General features: G+C 34.0%; 3 protein-coding genes across 4 annotated transcripts; all 3 read right to left on the bottom strand.

The window, feature by feature from the left end:
- Positions 1-527: 527 nt before the first annotated feature.
- LOC120636220 lies at positions 528-4,062 on the bottom strand. Its single transcript, XM_039907592.1, has 5 exons — positions 3,978-4,062; positions 3,450-3,717; positions 2,154-2,256; positions 2,010-2,078; positions 528-1,939 (listed from the first exon to the last, which is right to left on the bottom strand). Exons 2-5 carry the CDS (start codon positions 3,693-3,695, stop codon positions 1,893-1,895), a joined length of 465 nt encoding a protein of 154 aa, XP_039763526.1. The 5' UTR covers positions 3,696-3,717; positions 3,978-4,062; the 3' UTR covers positions 528-1,892.
- Positions 4,063-6,005: 1,943 nt separating this feature from the next.
- Positions 6,006-7,452, bottom strand: LOC120636309. Its single transcript, XM_039907736.1, has 5 exons — positions 7,331-7,452; positions 6,766-6,950; positions 6,450-6,678; positions 6,296-6,364; positions 6,006-6,216 (listed from the first exon to the last, which is right to left on the bottom strand). Exons 2-5 carry the CDS (start codon positions 6,925-6,927, stop codon positions 6,170-6,172), a joined length of 507 nt encoding a protein of 168 aa, XP_039763670.1. The 5' UTR covers positions 6,928-6,950; positions 7,331-7,452; the 3' UTR covers positions 6,006-6,169.
- Positions 7,453-17,172: 9,720 nt separating this feature from the next.
- LOC120636642 lies at positions 17,173-19,545 on the bottom strand. Of its 2 annotated transcripts, none has more exons than XM_039908206.1 (5): positions 19,433-19,545; positions 18,471-18,723; positions 18,295-18,391; positions 18,139-18,210; positions 17,173-18,059 (listed from the first exon to the last, which is right to left on the bottom strand). In XM_039908206.1, exons 2-5 carry the CDS (start codon positions 18,717-18,719, stop codon positions 18,022-18,024), a joined length of 456 nt encoding a protein of 151 aa, XP_039764140.1. In that variant the 5' UTR covers positions 18,720-18,723; positions 19,433-19,545; the 3' UTR covers positions 17,173-18,021. The 2 variants fall into 2 exon arrangements, with proteins under 2 accessions (XP_039764140.1, XP_039764139.1); XM_039908205.1 differs by lacking the exon at positions 19,433-19,545 and adding an exon at positions 19,125-19,367.
- Between the last annotated feature and the right edge of the window lie 1,144 nt (positions 19,546-20,689).

Here is a 20,689-nt window from a genome sequence, read left to right on the forward strand (position 1 = left end):
ATAAATAAACAAACAAGAAAATTCAAAAATAAGCAAATTAAGTAGTGCTTATATTTATCGTTGCATCAAACATAGTTTCATCTGCAAAAGGTTATGACCATATGATCAAATAATACAGAGTCGGAAATTCAATTATATCTTAATAATTGTATGCACTAGTGCATTACCTAAATGGAGTTTTAGACCAATAAGACATAGCATTCATGAAAACAAAACAAAATACAAAAAAATATATATATTAACCTAATGGTACAAATAAGTTCGACCAAAAAATAAGAAACGACGAAGTCCTGTTTCGAGTCACACTATTTAGTTAACAGTGATGGAGATATACGTAAAAACTACCTATTCTTACCAGCCTACTCATAGTAAAATAAAACAAATATAATATACATTTAAACATTTATTAAGAAAAAATATGTCACAGAGATATCATTGAAAATTTAATAATAATATTTTCTAAACGATATTCATTTGAAATTGTAATTCCTGTATCAAATAAATCCAAAAAAACTAGTTCACACGAATTTAATACTTTTTGGCAATTCAATAATATTTTGTTCTTAACGTTGTATTCCTCTGATCCGATCCTTTGTAATTCCTATATCAAGTAAAATTTTGAATTTAAAATCCCATTTTAATAAGAACAGCTACTGTTAATCCTAAATATACATCAATAGTTAATTACTAACAATTCATTCCGCTAATTATTAGTAAATAAGATTCGTGCAAAAATGCTCCATCTCAGAAAAAATTTCAGTCACCAGTCCCAAACATGACAAAATCTAGCAGATTTAACTTGGGATACTTAATACATGCGGTTGTATCTTTATAGTTCAAATATCATTTCATAATAAACCAGGGGTATGAATACATACAATACATAGACACAGACTTAAGTAAACAGATAAGTTTATAGAGGACTCACAATCCTTTCTTAACATTACATAAATTCGAAAGTGTGGCATTCTGTCCGTCTGATTGTTAATCTGTTTGTTTCATTTTGACAGCTCAACCACTGAACCCTGTATACGAACAAAGGCTACCTTTTATCCTGGAATAGTATGTTAGTTCCAAGGGAAGTACAAAACTTAAAACATAAATTTTCGGTAGGCACTCCCCAAGATCTTAACCTTATCATCCTTAATATACTCGTACGTAAACGAATGTTAGTCAAATTAAGTTGTTACTTAAACTGACAAATATTCGTTGAAGTTACTTCTGTTTTTTGTCACCAGACAAGATTGGACAGGAAATATTTGACTTTATAATAATGTCATCATTTTCCTGTCCGTTATCTATTACATCTTTACAACCCTACCTATAAAAGAGAAAAACGCGGAAGTAAGCAAAGTATGAGAAGCGAGCAAGAGGGATACAGTTTAACTCAAATCTGAAACTTATCCTAATAGATATACGCTTACTAGAAAACATCTACAAGCATACACAACATCAATTACATTGATATACGATACAGACACAATACTAAACACCTAATCAGGTTACAATAAAAAGAAACCACTGTAAAATAAATCGTAGTACTGTGCCATTGTGAACTTTCCTAATTTTATATAAAGATGAGACAGAATTGACTAATATAGCAACAATATAAAAATTAAGCAATCGAAAATTAATCCAAACATTGAAACTAACTTGCCCGGCTCCTATTGACTGATTGTTGATATTGTGAAAAAAACAAATATAAGTACGTTATGTTTTAAAACAGGTTATCCGGCGACAAACGAATTGTAGCCAAATATAGCAATTTGACACAATATGATGAAATAATGCTTCGACTATTTTTTTAACTTTCCTTAATATAATTAGTTTTTGAGCACAAACAATAAAAATCAAAAGTACGTTCCTGATGTAGTTTTCTGTGTTTCCTTTATTCACTGATCACAGTCGCAATCAGGTGTGGCACAGTATGGCTCAACTCCTGGGGAAAGAAATGGAATTTTAATAAATCAACACTACAATCATTATATTTTTGGGAATGCTCTGTTTACCTGGTAAAATTTCGTGGTCAAATGAAAAATCTTCATATCTAATTAATCTCGAGTCTCCCTGCCAAGCCTCTGTAAGAAATAGGGGTGGAGTTAAAGTTTTAGAACATAAAAACAACCTTAAAAAGTTATTATTTTGCTACTCACCAAGAAAAATTCGAGTGCATATCAATTCAAAAGCAGCCGGATGGGTTATTGGTTGTGAAACTCTCACATACATATCAGGTATGCGATCGAAGCTCATAGTAGACTGCAAATCAAACAAACAAATTATTCTAATTAAAATCTAAGTATAGTGTTTTCTTGACGGCCGATTGGCGCTGTGGGGAGCGACCCGTCTTTCCGAGTCCAAAGCCGTGGGTTCGATTCCCACAACTGGAAAATGTTTTTGTGATGAACATGAACGTTTATCTGTATTTTATAAATATTTATGTAAATTATTAATAAAATTATTCATCTGCCATCTTAGTACCCAAAAAACAAGCTACGCTTACTTTGGGGGCTGGATGGCGTAATGTGTATTGTCGTAGTATATTTATTTACTAAAATTCTTTTGAACGATAAATGTGGTGTGCCGTGTAGCGACTACAGAACAGAAACAATTTTTACCACCCCTCCTCTTTCCACGGTTGTCGTACAGGACGACTGAGGGTACGGAAAGCAACGTCCTCTGTGCCATTATTATCATCTATTGTGACTACCAACCCGCCTGCCCAGCATGGTTATGGTTAAACTCATTATTGCATAACCAGTGCTGCTAAGCCTTTTAAAAATAACACGTTTTATAATCATCCGGAAACTGTATTCCTTTGCATTTTTGGGATACAAAGTATCATATTATGTCCTTATCCTACCTTTTTGGAGAATTCCATTAAAATCGGTGAAGGTTGAGCCTGACCTAGATACTAAACAAACAGACAGACATACTTTTGCCGTGAACATTACTAGTAATTGCAGTAAATTGTGATAGGGAGTAGTAGACTCCCTATCACAATTTACTGCTAATAAGGTTGTTTATTTAATAAGGAAATTAGTAGTAATCGTTAAATTAAGAGTCAAATTCATTGAAGTATTGTGGTCCCGCCCTCGTATAATATGCGGCAACCTTAACTGAGTCTTAAAAAAAATTAATAATTAATCTTTTACAATATTATGCAGTAATCACCAGTATATCACTAGTTATGATTTAAATAGTAGTAGATAAATATCATAAAAGCATGCCTAAAAGCAACCTATTTACACATTTTATTTACTTTAGTGTTTTTTTTGGTTTACTTTTTTCTTTTCTTTGAATTGGTGATGGCGGATAGAGTGTAATATATAGTTTGGTTCGTGACAGCTCATTTTTGAACTACCATTAGTATCATTACTAGTTTTACCGTCTTTGCTATACGCTAATAGATAATGTTCGACGATTGGCAGAGAATGACGTGGGCTACGTACCCGATCGATGCGCCTGCCTGTGTTCCTGTCATATATTTCGTCAATAAAATGGTCGGCTGGGGGGCTAGTGTCAACATTGGCCAGATCGTCCGGCACCGAGCCGCCATTATCAGCTTGAGAATCATCTTGAGTATCAATTTCAGCCATTGGTTGATCTTCATTGTCAATCGTGGAAGGTTCGGCCACAGTGCCATTTTCTACCTTGGCCTCCCTATTTTCCTGCTCTACCACCATCTCTTTGTCCATTTTTAGCGTCGGTATCGTTTTTCTGGAAATAATATAGACATTTACAGTACATTAGCTACATACTGAGAGGTACGCCGGCAAATCGAATATAATATGTATAAATAATCGCTGTTTAAAAATAGCTCACAACTACCGGTAGGTGCACTAATACATCGCAAACATTCGAATTATAAAAATAATATGAGAACAAAATCGCGCTCGCATTAAAATAAAGTCAAGCTGACACTATATATATTTTGGCTGCTAAGCTTAATTAGTCACAAAAATGAGAAGAATGCTTACCTCCGATAGTAATCCGAGTTAGTGTCCCGAAAAATAATTCGCGTATGCACTAACTGCAAGGTGGCTAGTAATTGTGTAGCTCTGGATTTTGCCCGGGCGTCAGGACGCCTAACCAATTGCGCATGCCCGATATCGTCGGCTCAGGGAGAAGGTATTGATTGCAGGTACAGAAAAAGTATGCGAATGGGGTGGTTTGTATTTCATATCACGACACGACACCTTTACGACAAATGTATTGAATTGTTTTTACTAAATTAAAAAAGTTAACTTTTTGATTCTTGGCGTCCGTACTTAATATATCTTTTGTCAACAACTAACACTTCTTCAATAAGAATTTTTTATAGGATTATATAAAAAAATGGGAATTTTTATAGTTTGTACTCCTTAGGACTTCTGTTTGCTACATTTCTAAAACCCAACCAAGAGTAAATATAAAAATAATAATAATTAAAGAAAAGCTTCGAACAACATCTTAAGAAGCTTTCGCTTGGTAGTTGGATAGAGGGTCGGATACAGAAGGCAGTAGTCCTTGAAACGGCGCGTATTGTGAGGAGGTTCCTCACTCTGGAGCCCTGACCGCCGGTTGCTTGGACATTCAAATATTTATAAATTTATATATATTTTTTTTTTAAATTTTTAATAGTGTTTTTTATTTCATTTTTAAGCATTGTTAAAAATTTAAAAAGAAAATGACTAAGAATAAATGATAGATGATATATGTTTTAATGTTAATTTGCTATAAAATATATTTTCTTCATTTAAGTTTGCGTAGAGGAGTATTTTTTTTCCCGACTAAGGAATTATAATGATTTCAGCAGTCTAAAAACGTGTTCATTTAATTTAAACATTATTCATACAATTTTGTTAAATAAGGTGTCATTTTCTTCGTCTTAGCGCTTTGCATGCCATAAATAAATAGCGACGTCATTATATGACCAACGTGGTGTATAACAAGATAATCGATGACAATAAATAAACAAACAAACAAAACTCAGTGAAAGGTATCGAGCCACGTAACAAATAAAATATATGTAAATTTCAAAAATATGTAATTTCACTTGAAATATAATATAATGATTATAATTGTGATGATAAGGTTAATAAACCAATTCTCTGAAAGTATCGGTTGATAATTAGAAACTTTCAAGTTTGTTCTTCTATGCGTAATTCCTACTAAGGTGCATTCACGATCAAGATCATCATGAGATCAAGTTGATCATTATTCATGGGTAATTTTAAATCAGACTGTAATATCGTAGGCAGCGACGTAACAATCGCCAACATAGGCGAATGCCATGAGTCCCGGAGCCATAGAGGCCCACTTGAATACATCGCGAGCAATGGATGTTGGCGGATCTCAACGACCAACGTTATAACATAATTAAGTTAAAATAAAATATATGAGGTTCGTATTTTATAAATTGAATTTACATTAACTAGCTACGTGCACATATTAAACATAATTTATCAAACTTGGCAAAATAGCAATTGTTGTTAGAAATTGTACTTTGCGCAGGCATTGAACGAAAAGAAACTGCGACGTATATACACTTCTTTACTTTGAGGGAGGAGGTGTGTAATGATGCTATCATCATTACACACCTCCTCCTCTACCTCTATAGGTAGAGGATACTATATAATGAATTAATAGCCAAGGATGTATAGCGATATGCCTCATTGAACAAGCTACGAGGGTGCTAAAGTGGCTAATCAATGATATCTCAGTACTTTATACTTTAACAATATGTTTTTGATAAGTTAATGGGTGTCTAATAAATAAAACACATCACTGCTAAGCATTTATTCGGAAAAATTGTAATAGCTTAATGCATAGCAATAAATATATGTATATAAATATATAATTTAGTTCGTAATAAGTTCAATACCTTTACTATTGCAAAGATTCACAAAATAAAAACCGCCTTTTACATTAATTTAATAACCCGAAAACATATATTGATAGAATTAATTAAATTAACATCATAACAAATTATGTTGACAATTTTATTATATATATTATATTTATATACTAAAATAACATAATAATATACAGTTTATGTAACTAACGTAAGTTAAGGAACAGAAAAAGGAGGGATACCATTATATTAATATAAATATGCGCCCTATGGAACCACTACAAGCTTTAAAAAATGCGACAGCTAATTCCCAACGGCTGGAAGTTTGTTGTGTGTTTAAAGGTCGTTGCCCCTGTGAGTCATGATTTGACGCGAGGTGCACCCTGAAATTGAAAAAGATAATTTGTTAAAAAAATATTTTATGTACTAAGTAACGGGTCTTTATTCTGATGGTATACTTACAATCGATGAACAGTTGTTCGTGTGCTAATTGCAGCACTGGTTTGAATTCCTCACTTTTCATGTACTCATCTACAAATCAAAAGGTATTGTTAGATTCATATTTTATAGTTTTTTATTTACTTCAAGTTATGGAAACTATGACCAGTTAACTAACCGACGGCGGTGGTTATCATCTTCTTGAAACTTATTTCTTCTGGTGTTTCTTCATGGTCATCATCCTCAAGTTCAACGGGATTTGGATCTGGGTAAACCTTAACCGCATCCACAAAAAAGGTGTGCTCTACACCTCCCAAGTTTACTGCATACAGTATAATTTCTGGATCAGCGGCATTTGCTGCTCTGCGGGTGTAATATTCGAGAACCCGGTCAAGGGTTACATTATCCTGAAAGAAAAAAAAAATGACGTTTACTATTATTTATATCAAATGACTTAATAATCCAAATTTAGAACAGGATTTTAATATACGTACTCCACAATCTTCGTCATCATCGTAGCGCTCGAGTTGTTCCTCCTCACCCGGTTTGGCATTTTCAGCTTTCCCGTCAATTTCCATGACTTCCTCTTGTTCAGCAGTTTTGTTCATCGTTTTCTGATTATCATCATCGTTTTTATCGTTTGGTGTTGACATCATGTTTCAACTTTCCTGGCGATGTACTAAAATAAATAATAAAAGTAATTAAAGTGTTATAGCATTGAAGACCTAATGTGTCTTTGTCTTATTTTTATTGCACTATATTACTCAGCTACATTTTGACGCTAGCCAAATACGACGAACAAATCGCAATCATTTTCTCAAGACGTTCTTCGCTAAAAACAACACGATGAATTCGGCATAGTTGTCAATATATTCAACAAAAGATATATATATATATATATATTTATTTATATAAGATGGCTATATCTTTATATATATAGCCATCTTATATACATACATACGTATATGTTTCTTTTATACATACGTATAAAAGAAACATATAGTTAGAGAGAGACAACATATAAGCAAGAGATTAGGAAAATATACTATTCATAAATACCTCTTGTTTGGTAGGTCCGGTTTTTAGCACTTGAACCACTAAATAACGATATTATAATCAGTAATATGTACTTCAACAGCTACTTAAAGAGCAATATGCGTCATGAACGGTCGAACGTCTGGGCACCTCTAGCCCGGGCAAAGCGGATCTAGCCTTCGAGCGCATGCCTGAACTTATCAATCCAGACAGAGGCGGGGGAAACGGGTGGTCATCCCACGCAAATGGGGTGCATGCCACCCCTTCATGTGATATCGCAATGTATAATTAAATATGTAGGTACGTTGCAAGAGCCAATTTATAACAAGCGATAACAAGTCAGCGGTTGACTGCAATTTGATCTGCTGCTAATTCAGAAGTATGACAGCAGATTTTTAATCCTTCACCCACTATCCAAATATTGTGAGGCATTCTACCGGAATACTAAATAACTATACTTGAGCCTATAGAAAACTTTATCACAAGACAAGATATAAATTTCGTCTTGTGATTAAGATTGCTATGCTTGAGCCAAATTGGAGCAAGCATGTTTAATAGCCATGCGTTGCCTAGCAACCGACGTGACGCAGCGAGCGGCATACAACCAGCACCTTATTTGTCAACATAAAAGGTTGACTTTAAAACTAAGTTATTAATTGAAAAAAATATTATCACACATTTATATCTCCTAATTTAGACCATTAAAGTTGTCCATTTTAATATAAAAGTGGCAATTTTTTATTGAATTTTTGTCGGTAAAAAAATAACGTTAAATTTAATCAAATAGTAGCTAAATGACGTAGCAATTACACACAGTATAGATCAAACAAATATTCCTTAGTTTAAATTTGACTAAATACACTCATACTATTTGGTACACCCCGAGCACATCGACTTTTAAAAGTCTATATATTTCATCTATGATTATTTATGATTATATATACTACTGACTCCAAAACAGATTTTTATTTAACTTTTGTCTGTCTATCTGACTGTCTGTCTGTCTATAAAGTTTCCTCCGGGAAACGGGATAAATTTTTTTTTAAATTTTACTTCATAGCTCCGTTAAATTTGAAATTAAATTTTATATTTGCCCACTAAATTGCTTAAAAAAATATCAGAATGCATGTGGACAAATAGGGTTCCGCCTCAGCACGCGATCATGCAGCTCAGCAGCGATGTATGTATCAACTAAAAGAATGACAACTTACTAACTCAGTATACCACGTAAAATAATAGTAGGTTCTAGCTACGATGATTATGATGTTAGCATCACATCTATTCTAGCTTCTCGATTAACTCATACTAGGGTCCGCTAGTATATTAATATAAACGCCAAGTTGTGTTTTGCTTTTTAGTGGAGAATGTTATTACCTGGCACTTACTTTACTTTACTATTAAGTGTCATAAAATAAGAAGTTACAAAAGCCGTGCTGTTCAATGCTAATGACTTTCTGAACATGATACCTATATGAGCCATACATGAAAGCCAACTGATAGGACGGTAGTTTAGACATTTTTGTTTGTCGCCTGACACAAAGACAGGTAAAAAGACCAAAAAGAAAGCCACTTTCCAGACGGTTGGAAAAACACCGCGCTTGGTAGGCTATATAAAGGAAATTGTACACTACGGCAGCATAGTGCTACACACTATGCTGCGATCCGTAGTTGATGCGGGTAAAATCGCAGGGCACAGTTAATATATTAATATAACTATAAAAGCCAAGGTGTGCCTTTCTGTCTGTTTGTACCCATCTACATCATCGTTTTTATCAGGGATCATCCCGAGCTAGAAAGAAATTAGAGATTTTATGCACGCATGTGTTAGGAAATAGGGAATTACAGCACTTTATCTATCATAAAACCGATGATTATATTAAATACTAGCGGAATCGCGCGCTTCTTCCGCGAATAAGTCGACTTAAAAAAAAACACGTCAATTATGCCTAACCAAAAAACCACGTCAATCTAAAACTCCGTTGCGCAACACTATCAACCGAGGTAAAATACCTCGGCATAACACTGGATAACAAATTAAACTTGAAAAAACACGTAGAAACAAAACTACAGAAATCAACAATAATCCTAAACCAATGCAAGCGCATGGTAGGAAAACCTGGGGACTTAAACCACAAATAATGAAATGGATGTACCTACTTAGCAGTCGTCAGAAGCTCGCTAACCTACGCCTCAGTTATATGGTGGCCAAGAACAACACTTAAGACAACGCAACAAGAACTACAAAAGTTTCAACGACAAGGGTGCCTTGCAATCACAGGGTGCATGAGCCCGACCACAAAAACGGTGCTAGAGGTCACACTCGCCATACCACCACTACACCTACACATCAAAGAGGAAGCCACAATCGCTCAGACTTAAAGATGGTCTGTGGAAAAACACAAACACAGGTCATACAAAAATACTATCAAAAGAAAAGACAAAATGTCCACAACTGGAGTGGATATGTGAAAAAACGCGGAAGCGACATGTGCTAGACAGGAACTATAATGTAACTGTAGCAGGCATAACATACAAAACAAACACCGCCGTAATCGACGTCTACACGGACGGGTCAAAAACAAACTCAGGCACAGGGGCAGGAGTATAATGCCCGGAGCTGAACATAAACATTGCCCAAGCGCTCGGGAGGAACAACTCTGTCTTTCAAGCGGAGTGCGTGGATATTACAACAGCGGCCAGAGCTATGTTAAACAGTAAGGTATCAGGCATCGACATCAACATAAACAGTGACAGCCAGGCAGTACTGAAAGCTCTAGCAAAATACACGACCTCATCCAAAATCCTACAAGACTGCCACAATGCTTTACAAACCATAACACAATCAAACAGAGTAACTCTGAGATGGATGGATGGAGGTCATAACAGAAACTTGGGAAATGACACAACCGATGAACTAGCGCGGCTGGCCACATCACTGAAAGTGGTAGGACCGGAACCGATCATACCAATACCTTTCAGAGAATACAAAACATGGCTACATAAAAAGACGCAATCCTCACACTCAGAGCTATGGATTAACGGTAACGAGTGTAAACCGACAAAGGAGGTCTAACAAGACTAACAACCAAACTACTGAAACGAAGTCGGAAGAAACTAAGGACGGTAGTAAGCATGATAAAAGGACATTGCTCACTAGTCAAACACCATTTCATTTTAGGTATAACCGACAGTCCTCTGTGCAGAGCGTGCATGGAGGCAGATGAAACACCGACTCACGTACTACTCCAATGTAGAGGAGTAGAAGAACAACGCGCAGCATACCTTGGCTGCCCAGCATCACTCCCTGAAGCACTTGGTGACCTGGGCGGCCTGCTAAGCTTCTGGAGTGAGCTCGGCGTGCTGGAGTGACCCAGCGGGGAGCCGTACCAGTAGCACTACGTACAACGAAAGGTTCCGGCCGACCAAGTACGGAGACAAGCCCAGAGGAAGAAGAAGAAGAAGAACTCCGTTGCGCGGATTTTGAAACACAGATGGGGAAAAAATAGTGATGCTATCCTAAAGAAGCTGTTTGCTTTTCCGGGATAAAACGAAGCCTATGAGCTATGCCAGACTATATTGTAGGTATCTTTGCCAAATTTTAGCCAAATCGGTTCATTAGTTGTGGCGTTAAAGCGGTACAAACATCCATCCATACATACATCCATCCATCCAAACATCTATTCTCTCAAACTTTCGCATTTATAATATGAATAGGATGGTATACATGCCTTCGATCGTTGTCCCATATGCCTTGCGACTTGCTGTTATCTGTGAAGAATGATGTCCTTGATCTCCAATAATATTAATCAGATCTTCATTAATATTACACTATACATGCTTAGTAGTACACACTATCAAATAAAAAAAGAATGATTAAAATCGGTGCAAAATTTAATGGAGATATGAAGTAAAATTCATATAAAAACTTATTGTTAATCGGGATAAAAAGTATCCTATATGTTGACCCGGGATATCAACTAGGTACCACTATACCAAATTTTATTTAAATCCGTTCAGTAGTTTTCACGTGATGCCCGGACAGACAGTCAGACAGACAGACAAAAATTAAATAAAAATCTGTTTTGGACTCAGTATCGACTATAAAGTCATCAGAAATCTTCCAGTTACAGTTTTATTATAACCATAGATATCAAAAAACGATAGTTTGTATACTCATTGATAGTGTTTTGAAAATAGAATAATGGCCTTTAGTACACTATCAAAGAAAGGTATAGGATCTATGGCGGGTGACGCGAGTTTGACAAGATAGATTGGCGGGAAAACAAAGTTAACACGGAATTGAATTAATTCATTGAGAAAAGGAGATTAAGTAAAGTATGATGATAGAACGTTACAAATTGGGAATAGATGATTTAAAATGGAAACGATATACTTAACGAAATATTGTTGTGGCGGAACAAGAGTCACATGTTATATTACTGTTGATGGAGTTGTTGAAAGTTGTTGGTACTATGGTAGTACCTGATGTGGAATCAGATAAATATATCTCTTATATCCTTCGGGTTATTTAGGTATCATATATGGAGCCCTAGTATTATTTTATACAGACAGTTTATGTAGCAGACGTTGTTTGTATAAGTGATAATAGTAGTTATGTTTGACCTGTCTTATATGTCTTGTATCAAAGGGCCTAGCAGTAAAACATATGACAATGGTGTAGTTGTGTTTATAAGTCTTATTATAATTGATTGAATAAAAGAGCAACGGTAGAGTTTCTTGCCAGTGGTCTTCTCTTCCAAATACAGCATTTCGAACTAGTAGTAGAGTCATTTCAAGGTAACAAGTAATATGAATTATAGGGAAGCTTAATATACAGAGTCGGTCCAGTTGATTTATTTCACTCCTAGGGAAGTCAGCATTATAGAGTACAGACCCACAATACTGCTCTAATGCAGGTTGGTGTGCTTTAATGATATCATTTATAAAATTAGCACTTTAATAGTGTGTCATAAGTAAGGAAGAATCATGAGAATAAATACTTACTGCTAAGAAACTAGGTATTTAGCTTTAATAATACTATTAATTAATGAAAGATCTAAGTGCCATCCTGAACATTGTTAGTATTATAGTCAATAGTGGAAAATGTGGTGGTGGTATAAAAAGTGGAATATAATTCATGTCCAATTATGCCTTTCTCTAATGCAGTTTTCACTTTTTTTAGAACCATCCCATCAAAGGTGGACATAGTAAACTGTTTGATGTTTTTGATAATGCCTCATCTATTTGCTGCTATGTGCTTAAACAAAAACACTGGAGACAAAGCACCATGCTTGGGAAATTAAATTTAAGGATTTGTGGTCCGGGGATGCAATGGAATACCATCCCGCCAAATGTGGACATAGGACATGGTTTGATGTTTTTGATGATGTCTCAACTATTAGCTGGTATCTGCTAAAACAGAAACAGCCTGGAGAAACAGCATTAGACTTGGTGAAATTCCATTTAAGGATATGTGGTATGGGGAACCAATTTATATGATATATATTTTTTTCTTTTTGTGGTTTTTACTTTTCAAAGATAGTACTTACTATCTGAATCTACTGGCCACGTGGCTCTTTGTTTATTTTGCTGAAATAATTACCTTGGAGTCAAAAATAGATTTGATTTATATTTGTTTTGTTTGTTATAAACCAGCTTGTCAATTTGGCCAAACACAATGTGTGATAAGTTTGATAAATTTGAATTATCGTGTTTTATTTAATAAGTCAGTTAGCCAAATGGAATGGAAGTTTCATTTTATTTGTCTGTCCAGGTTATAATAAATTAACTGGTCAGGTTAGCTGAACGGAATGATAAATATTAAAATTTAAAAAAAAGATTATTGTTGGTAGAATAGAATATGATTATGTAACAGGACAATACATACAAGGATATAACTGAATACTTGAATAAAATAGTTAAGGGTCTATGATTGTGGTTGTGCAAAGAAACGGGTTTGGACTCAGTGTTTGGTTAAATTTGTGGGTTAGGTAAGGTCAGTGATCTTTTACTATGATGTTAAGATAAGTGCTTAAAAATGATCTCAATAAAATACAAAAATAAACTGAATTGCTGTTATTGCTGCAAAAGAAAATATTTAAGTTGCATTATAAATAATTATATTAAACTTAGGTCTACAGATGTTGAAATTTTCAAATTTTGTTTGAAATATTATGAAAGTCCTTTTATGATATAATCTGTTAAACAGGTGGTTTTATTGATGTTTAGATTGAAATACAACATTGAATAATAAATAACAATTAAACATAAACCTTTTGCTTTTATGATGAGATGATAAAAAAAGATATAAACCCTCCATAACAGAAATAATCTCATCTATCTTAATTTTAATATTAATTTATTTATATTTATATTATATATTACTTGACTTAAACAGTGAAAAAAATATGAATATCACCAGTAGGTGATGATTTTATGGATATCAATTGAGAGTGATGATGTTGTTGATATCACTAGTGGGTAATGGTTAAGTTGATATCACCAGTGGTGTTTTAGTATTGGCTAAGTAAGTCAAGCATCATTGATTGCTGATTAAGCTTTAGTGTTTGTGAGTAAGGAGCTGTTGGGACTTGTATTGAACAAAGGCCCTGGCGGTAAAACATGTGACAATGGTGTAATTGTGTAAAAATAAAAGAGCAACGGTAGAGTTTCTTGCCAGTGGTCTTCTCTGCTGAAGACAGCATTTCGAACTGGTAGTATAATTATATATGAATTATAGAGAAGTTTAATATACAGTATTGGAGTCGGTCCAGTTGTTTTATTTCACTCCTTGGGGAGACAGGGCTATAGAGTACAGACCCACAACACTGCTTTAATGCTGTTAGGTGTGATTTAATGATATCTTTTATAAAATGAATACTTTAATAGTATGACATAAGTATCCGTAATAGGGCGACCAGAGCGAGGTGCATCTTTGACATAAAAATTTCCGGATTGAAAACGCTTAAACCAAATTTGTGCTACTCTCTCAGACGCTGCACTAGGCCCATAAACATCGCAATTTTTTTTCTCGGCTTGCGTTGCATTTTTACCTTTTTATAGTAAAATTTTAAAATGTATAGAATTTCTTTATTAGATTTACTCATCTTCACAGTACGAAAAACAAATAAAAATCACACATTTTCCTCATTTGAATTTGGAATAATTTTCTTTAAAATTTAAACTTTTAATGATACCAAAACCAGCCAGATACAAATACTATATACTATAATAGTATATAGCCAAAGAGATTTTATTATAAGTTCATACCTACATACTATAATGCGAAAAGACTGTTTCCCCATCCTATTAATTGAGATCGCTTTTTGACAATAACGATATACCTGCCTCACATTTGTTAATTTTTATTCTTGTCAAATATTTTTAATATGTTTTACTACGTAACTTAATTTTTTAAATAATTGAAAAATACGGTTGGACTTTATTTGGCATTTAAAGAACACGTCCTATAGTATGTAAAGTGCCGCCCTGTGTCCATTAACGTGTATGTAAGCTGTAATTACACCATCAACAAAGCTAGCTGCAGCTGCAACTGTATCCGCAACCAGACTGGAACCCAGCTGCCAATGCCAATGCTGCTTGGCATAAAAAAACATGGCGGTAGTGCTTTCCCGGACGAGATCTGTCACAAAAAGCTAAGACTACTACTAAGCTACTTAATTTCGGTAGAAGTTGACTGGTAGAAATAGTCACTTTTTAAACAAGCATACTGTGCTATTAATATCAACCTTATTTACGTATCATAATCAAGTTGTAAGTAGCATACATGATAGATAACAAATACTCTGTCTGACCTGAAACTTGCTTTCTATTTTTAGGCTGTTAATTCATAGTGTAGATAGATACGTAATAGATACCAACTGCAGTTCCATTATTTATTTTTTTTAAATATAGGCATGTAGATAGCACGCATCCCGGAGACTTTCATCCTACCAGCCCATTACCAGCCCACCACAGGGTACGGGTCTTCTCCCACAATGAGAACGGTTTAGGCCGTAGTCCATTACGTTGGCCCAGCAAGGTTTGGGTTATTTATGGGAATATAGATTACTATTTCCATTTAAATTTGTTACATGTTGTCACATGAGAAAATTAAATGCAAGTCATTCAGCTGTTCTAGTAAAAATAAATAAAATAATTTAATGACGTGTACATGCTGCTTTTAAACGTGTAGGTACACGCTGCGTGGTGCTTTTAAGGAAAATCTAAAGACCATCCTTGAGAATAAATAAGATCAAGGATTTCACACTACTCGCTCAACATTGCCTAACATTTAAAAGCGAAGCAGCGCCATCTATCCGTCAGTTAACTACAAAAATATGGCAGGACATACAGTACTGCTATACCAAAATATGTCACCCCTATCACGGCTCTGAGTTCTAGACCTCAGATAAGTTTTGCAGTCTCTCAAGTTTGTTTAGCATGGTCTCAGATAAATCCAAATAGCAGACATCTGCATAATCCAAAATAGTGTTTTTACACGTAAAACACACGTACCTACTGCAAAATTACACTAGACTCGAGTATAGGTACCTAGTAAAGTGAGTACAAACATATTTGGTATCCGAAGCAAGTATAGATATAAGTTAGGCTTCGATTCTTTTTTGTTATAGGCATAAACATTATTAATAATGAAACAAATTACCACATTACACACTAATTTATTATCTGTTTAAAATTTATAAAGTCAAAAATAGGTATCTAGTAAAAAATAATCCGTTACTCGAAAAAATAGTAGGTAATATTATAAGGTAAATGTTAGACCGCTTTGGTCGAACAGATCATTTAAAAATTGAATAAGAGTACACAGTAAATCTTTAAAATGGACTCAATACGGTTTTAAAGGAATCTTTTATTTGATTACACGCTAACAGCTTTAAACTGTCTGATCATTGAAATGCATGTTGAATAAGAAATTCTGAATCAGGATCAGCACAGACTTCAGCCAACAGCACTTACATGGTTGACAAAACATTTTCCTTATCAATTATTCAAATATTGTTGAAATAACTTCAAAAAAGAGAATCAGTCTGTGGTGACCCTATAGTGTAATATTTAATGTACAAGAGTAGTCTACAGTGCTGTTAGGAAGGTTGAAGGAGGTAAAAATAAAAAACAAGAATTTTACCCTATGTTAATACGATATCAGAGTGCCTAGTATCTAAAGACTATTTTCTACGACCGAAACCTCAGACACTTACACATCAATATGAGAAAAATACATATAAAATCAAATAAGAAGATAAACATTATTAAAAAACCAGATTATAATATATAATAATATATAAATAATCTTACGAATGTGGGATAGTTAATTAGTTACTTAATCTCTCTTTTACTTTATTGATAACTAATAAAATATTATAAGTAAAGGTACCTATTATAAAATATAATAGAAATAAATAACTACGATTAACAAAGACTAATAAAGTCAGGTATAAATATTTAGGTATAATATGTAAGTGTTGTACATAGTTTCAGATCATTTAATTGTGAAAAAAAAATATTTTTCATCATATTAGTCAGTCTGAATTTAGATCAGTATAGAAAGACCCTAAAACTGTACCAACTAACAACACTCAACAGTGCCTTGCATATTCCGTTTAAATACACATGCGAACACTGTGCAAGACAGAATTTATCTGCGCTGACCCAAATGCAGATAATTTATATTAAATACGATTTAAAAATAAAATCATTTTATTTCAGGTCGGGGACCCATATACAAAGTTGAGAGATTAACATAAAATAAATATAAAACACACTCAGATTAAAAAAAAAAACTATTAATTAGGAGCTAAAATTAAAATTAGAATTAATTAAATTATACTTAGAATTCAACTATTTTATATTTGGAATCTGGTGCACTTTTTGCCAATGTTTAAAAAATACGATTGGATTTGAGCAAATTATACTAACATATGTATAACAAAATCTTAGAAATCACCAGGTTACTTTGAAATATGTATGTAATAGTTGTCTAACAGACGTTATGTTGATATTCAACTGGCAGCTAAGTATGTATAATTGAATTATTATACCAAAATATCTATTTTTATGGACCTGAAAGTTACTCATTACAATTACTGATGTAGTATGCAACAGTGAACTTACAGAAATTATGTGAAATACAGAAAGTTGACTTAACATTATAAACATAATATTATCTTAGCAAAATAAATTATATTATATTTGTAATAATTAGTAGTCGAAAGTATATATTATATAACAATGATATTCAAGCATATATAGTTACCGAGTACCTACGTAGGACATATATAGTTACTAGAAATGAGTAAGCGAAGATTGGACGAGTAAAAATCCAAGCAGACAGCTTAACCTAACTTATTACTAAAACAGAGTACCTATAGTACCTACTTAGTCATTAAGGCTAAGTATAACCCAATGACACTATTCTACACATCAATATGACATCAATATAGAATTAAGAAGAAACAAACAGCATCAATTTAATTAAATCGTAACTTTATATATGACAAGCAGGCAGCAAATTACAATATGCTACATGTTGTGGTATCGGGAGTTTCTTGTAGTAATTATTCGGATGTTTGATTAAATGTAAGTATAAACAATATAAATTAATAAAAATACTAATGAGTTAAAAACAATTATTTGTTACAGAAATCAAAATAACTGAAACGCAAAATGTAGGTTTTTTTTTTTCATCCTGCAGCTTACAGGCCCATGCCAGTCGGAGAAGGACATGATGACCCTGAAACAAAACAAGACTTTTAGTTTCTTCCAAGACAATCAGAGATACAACTAAAGTATAACATCGATTCTGAACTTACGATCACCATTATATTCTTCTTCTGCAAATTCAATAGCCGTCATTAACAAATGTTCCACTTCCGACCACTCACCTGCAAAAGTAATAAAAGTGACTTAAATATTTTTGCTGCATTATTAAACTGCACGTCTTACTATTTGCTTTAAACTTTACTTACAAAAAATGTAATCGCCGAACGGTGGCAGTTCATAAGGCAATTCATAAGGTTCTGCTAAGCGAGAGTAAACCTCGCTTTTATCAAAGGGTACCCAGATCTGTAAACAAATTAAAGATTACTTTCTAAATCATATTGTATCCGCATTCATCCTCTACGAGTATTAAGGTTTGACATACCTCATTGATTTCTCCATGCACACAGCGCTCATGCATGGGCCAATTCAGTCCCTTTTCGGTACTTTCAGCTTCGCTATCATCTTGGCTTATATCTGATTCATTGGGGGGGTCCGGTTTACTTAGATTGTCATTTTCTCCATCATTGAGTTCATTGCCGACATTTTCTTCTTCATTGATGTTTTCCTTTTCCGTGATGAGCGGTTCCGCCGCGCTATTTTGTTCTTCAAAGCCATCTGCTTCCGCAGCCATTTTTCTGAAATTAAAAGCTTCATGTCAGTTACAAATCCATAATTTGTTAGTTTATTAGCAACGTAGTGTTTACTTTTATCTAATTATATTTACTTATATCTTGTCACGTTTTTCAGCTTAGGCAACTTTCAAAGCTTCTATAAAATGTATAACAATGATGAATAAACACTTTCTTTGCAGTCGCATTGTACGCGATTAATTTGTAAGTATTCATAACAAATGTCATGATTAGTTAAAACGATCGTTAAATCGCAATGAACAAAGAACTCACGCTAATACGCCAGCATTGTAAATTGCTTAAAAATAATCACAAATGATGTAAAGTTGGTAATAATTAAGGACATGTAAGATTATGCAAGTACAGTATTATGTAACAAAGCCACATTCAAAAAAATCAATACTCACGTCTCCTAGCTTCGACCGCCGCAAAGTAAAATAATAAATATTTGAAGATCAGCGAAATTTTGGCAAATTTTGACGGAAAGGTCACGATATACAATTTTAATGCGAAATTAATCACACTATAACACTTATTCACTTAACAAATTTAATTAATTCCCGTATACGTCAGCATATAATCAAAGCAGCGCGATGTCTAGATTTAGCCCGGGCGAACCTAGCTATTATGCGCATGCCTGAAATCCACCTGGGGGATGGGGTTGGTTTGGTTTCACGCAGAGAAATCTGAGTTATAAAGCAATAGCAATACTTACTACTATCTTCTAATACTGACTTAGGTGGCCTGACGCTGGGGCCGGCTCCCAGCTACTCACATATAGGAATATAGATAGGTTCACAAGAAGTAAAACGCAATAACGTCTACACATACACGAGCACGATACACACTAGGTAGCATAGGTAATCAAACTGATTATTTATGTATTACTAGCTGTTACCCGCAACTTCGTCCGCGCTTGTTTTGGGTTTTCAAAAATATTTTGGTATGCTAAATCTGTCCAAAACAAAAAAAAAGGTTTTTAGCATGTACCAACCTTATCAATTAGGGGTGATTAAATATATTACGACAGATTCTCAGACCTACCGAATATACAAAAATTATATTTCGGAGGAGTGGGTCCCCTAACACAAAAATTAACACAAGAATTTTATTTATTAGATTTAATACAAACTTTTTAAGTATATTTTTACTAGAAGTACTACATTTTCGCTAGAAGTAATCTACACTTTAAATAAAACTGGACGACTCCGGTACATTTAATATTTTTTGTGAATTTTAATCAAGGCAAGCTTGGTTATAGATAATTAAAGAAAAACAAATAATTATTTAATTTAGGTCTGTCTGTCTGCCTGTTTGCGAATCACGTGGAAAGATTTAAGTGATTTAAGTAATGATACTGAATAGATTTAAGTGAAATTGGGTAATTTAGTACAGGTCTACTTTGCTATAGGGTTGGATTTTAATAAATCTTTTTATAGGCGGAAAGATTCAAAAGTCAAAATTAATTTATTGGAAGGAGCCCTGTCTGCCTGTATCTGGGCCAGGTATCACGCTGATACTACTTGATTAATTGAAATGAAACTTTGCACGATTTGAGTTTATTTTACGAAGTAGGGCATAGAATACTTTTATCCCGAAATTTAGCTTAGTTTTTTTGGAAGAGGGGATGAAAGGTTTTGACAATTTATCACCAAAACTCTGTCAAATGTTAACCGATTTTAATTATTTTTGTACTGCGTATATTTCATTATACGCAGTACAAAAATACAAAAAGAATATAGGTTACAGCGCTGAGTAAGGAACTGACCTCCTTATGCAACCAAAATGTTTACCCGATGAACCCACCGTTACTGTCAGCAAATTTAAACACGAGGCGATGTAGTTACGGCTGAAGTGATTGAATTTCGCCACTCAGCGCTGATATGTTTCCAATGCTCGATTTTGTCAAAGTTTATTGACCGTGCCAATAAAACTTGCATGGAAATTATACCTAATTATACCTTGCCACTGC

Source organism: Pararge aegeria, chromosome Z (genome assembly GCF_905163445.1).
Source record: "Pararge aegeria chromosome Z, ilParAegt1.1, whole genome shotgun sequence".
In the NCBI taxonomy this organism is placed as follows: domain Eukaryota; kingdom Metazoa; phylum Arthropoda; class Insecta; order Lepidoptera; family Nymphalidae; genus Pararge; species Pararge aegeria.

Coding starts and splice junctions, on each gene's coding strand:
- LOC120636309 (XM_039907736.1), bottom strand. CDS start 6,927: ATGATGTCAACACCAAACGATAAAAACGATGATGATAATCAGAAAACG. Junction 6,679..6,765: donor ATGATGACGAAGATTGTGGA/GTACGTATATTA, acceptor TTTTTCTTTCAG/GATAATGTAACCCTTGACCG. Junction 6,217..6,295: donor CGAACAACTGTTCATCGATT/GTAAGTATACCA, acceptor TTTCAATTTCAG/GGTGCACCTCGCGTCAAATC.
- LOC120636220 (XM_039907592.1), bottom strand. CDS start 3,695: ATGGACAAAGAGATGGTGGTAGAGCAGGAAAATAGGGAGGCCAAGGTA. Junction 2,079..2,153: donor ATGCACTCGAATTTTTCTTG/GTGAGTAGCAAA, acceptor TATTTCTTACAG/AGGCTTGGCAGGGAGACTCG. Junction 1,940..2,009: donor TGACCACGAAATTTTACCAG/GTAAACAGAGCA, acceptor TTCTTTCCCCAG/GAGTTGAGCCATACTGTGCC.
- LOC120636642 (XM_039908206.1), bottom strand. CDS start 18,719: ATGGCTGCGGAAGCAGATGGCTTTGAAGAACAAAATAGCGCGGCGGAA. Junction 18,211..18,294: donor GTTCGGCGATTACATTTTTT/GTAAGTAAAGTT, acceptor TTACTTTTGCAG/GTGAGTGGTCGGAAGTGGAA. Junction 18,060..18,138: donor AGAAGAATATAATGGTGATC/GTAAGTTCAGAA, acceptor GTTTTGTTTCAG/GGTCATCATGTCCTTCTCCG.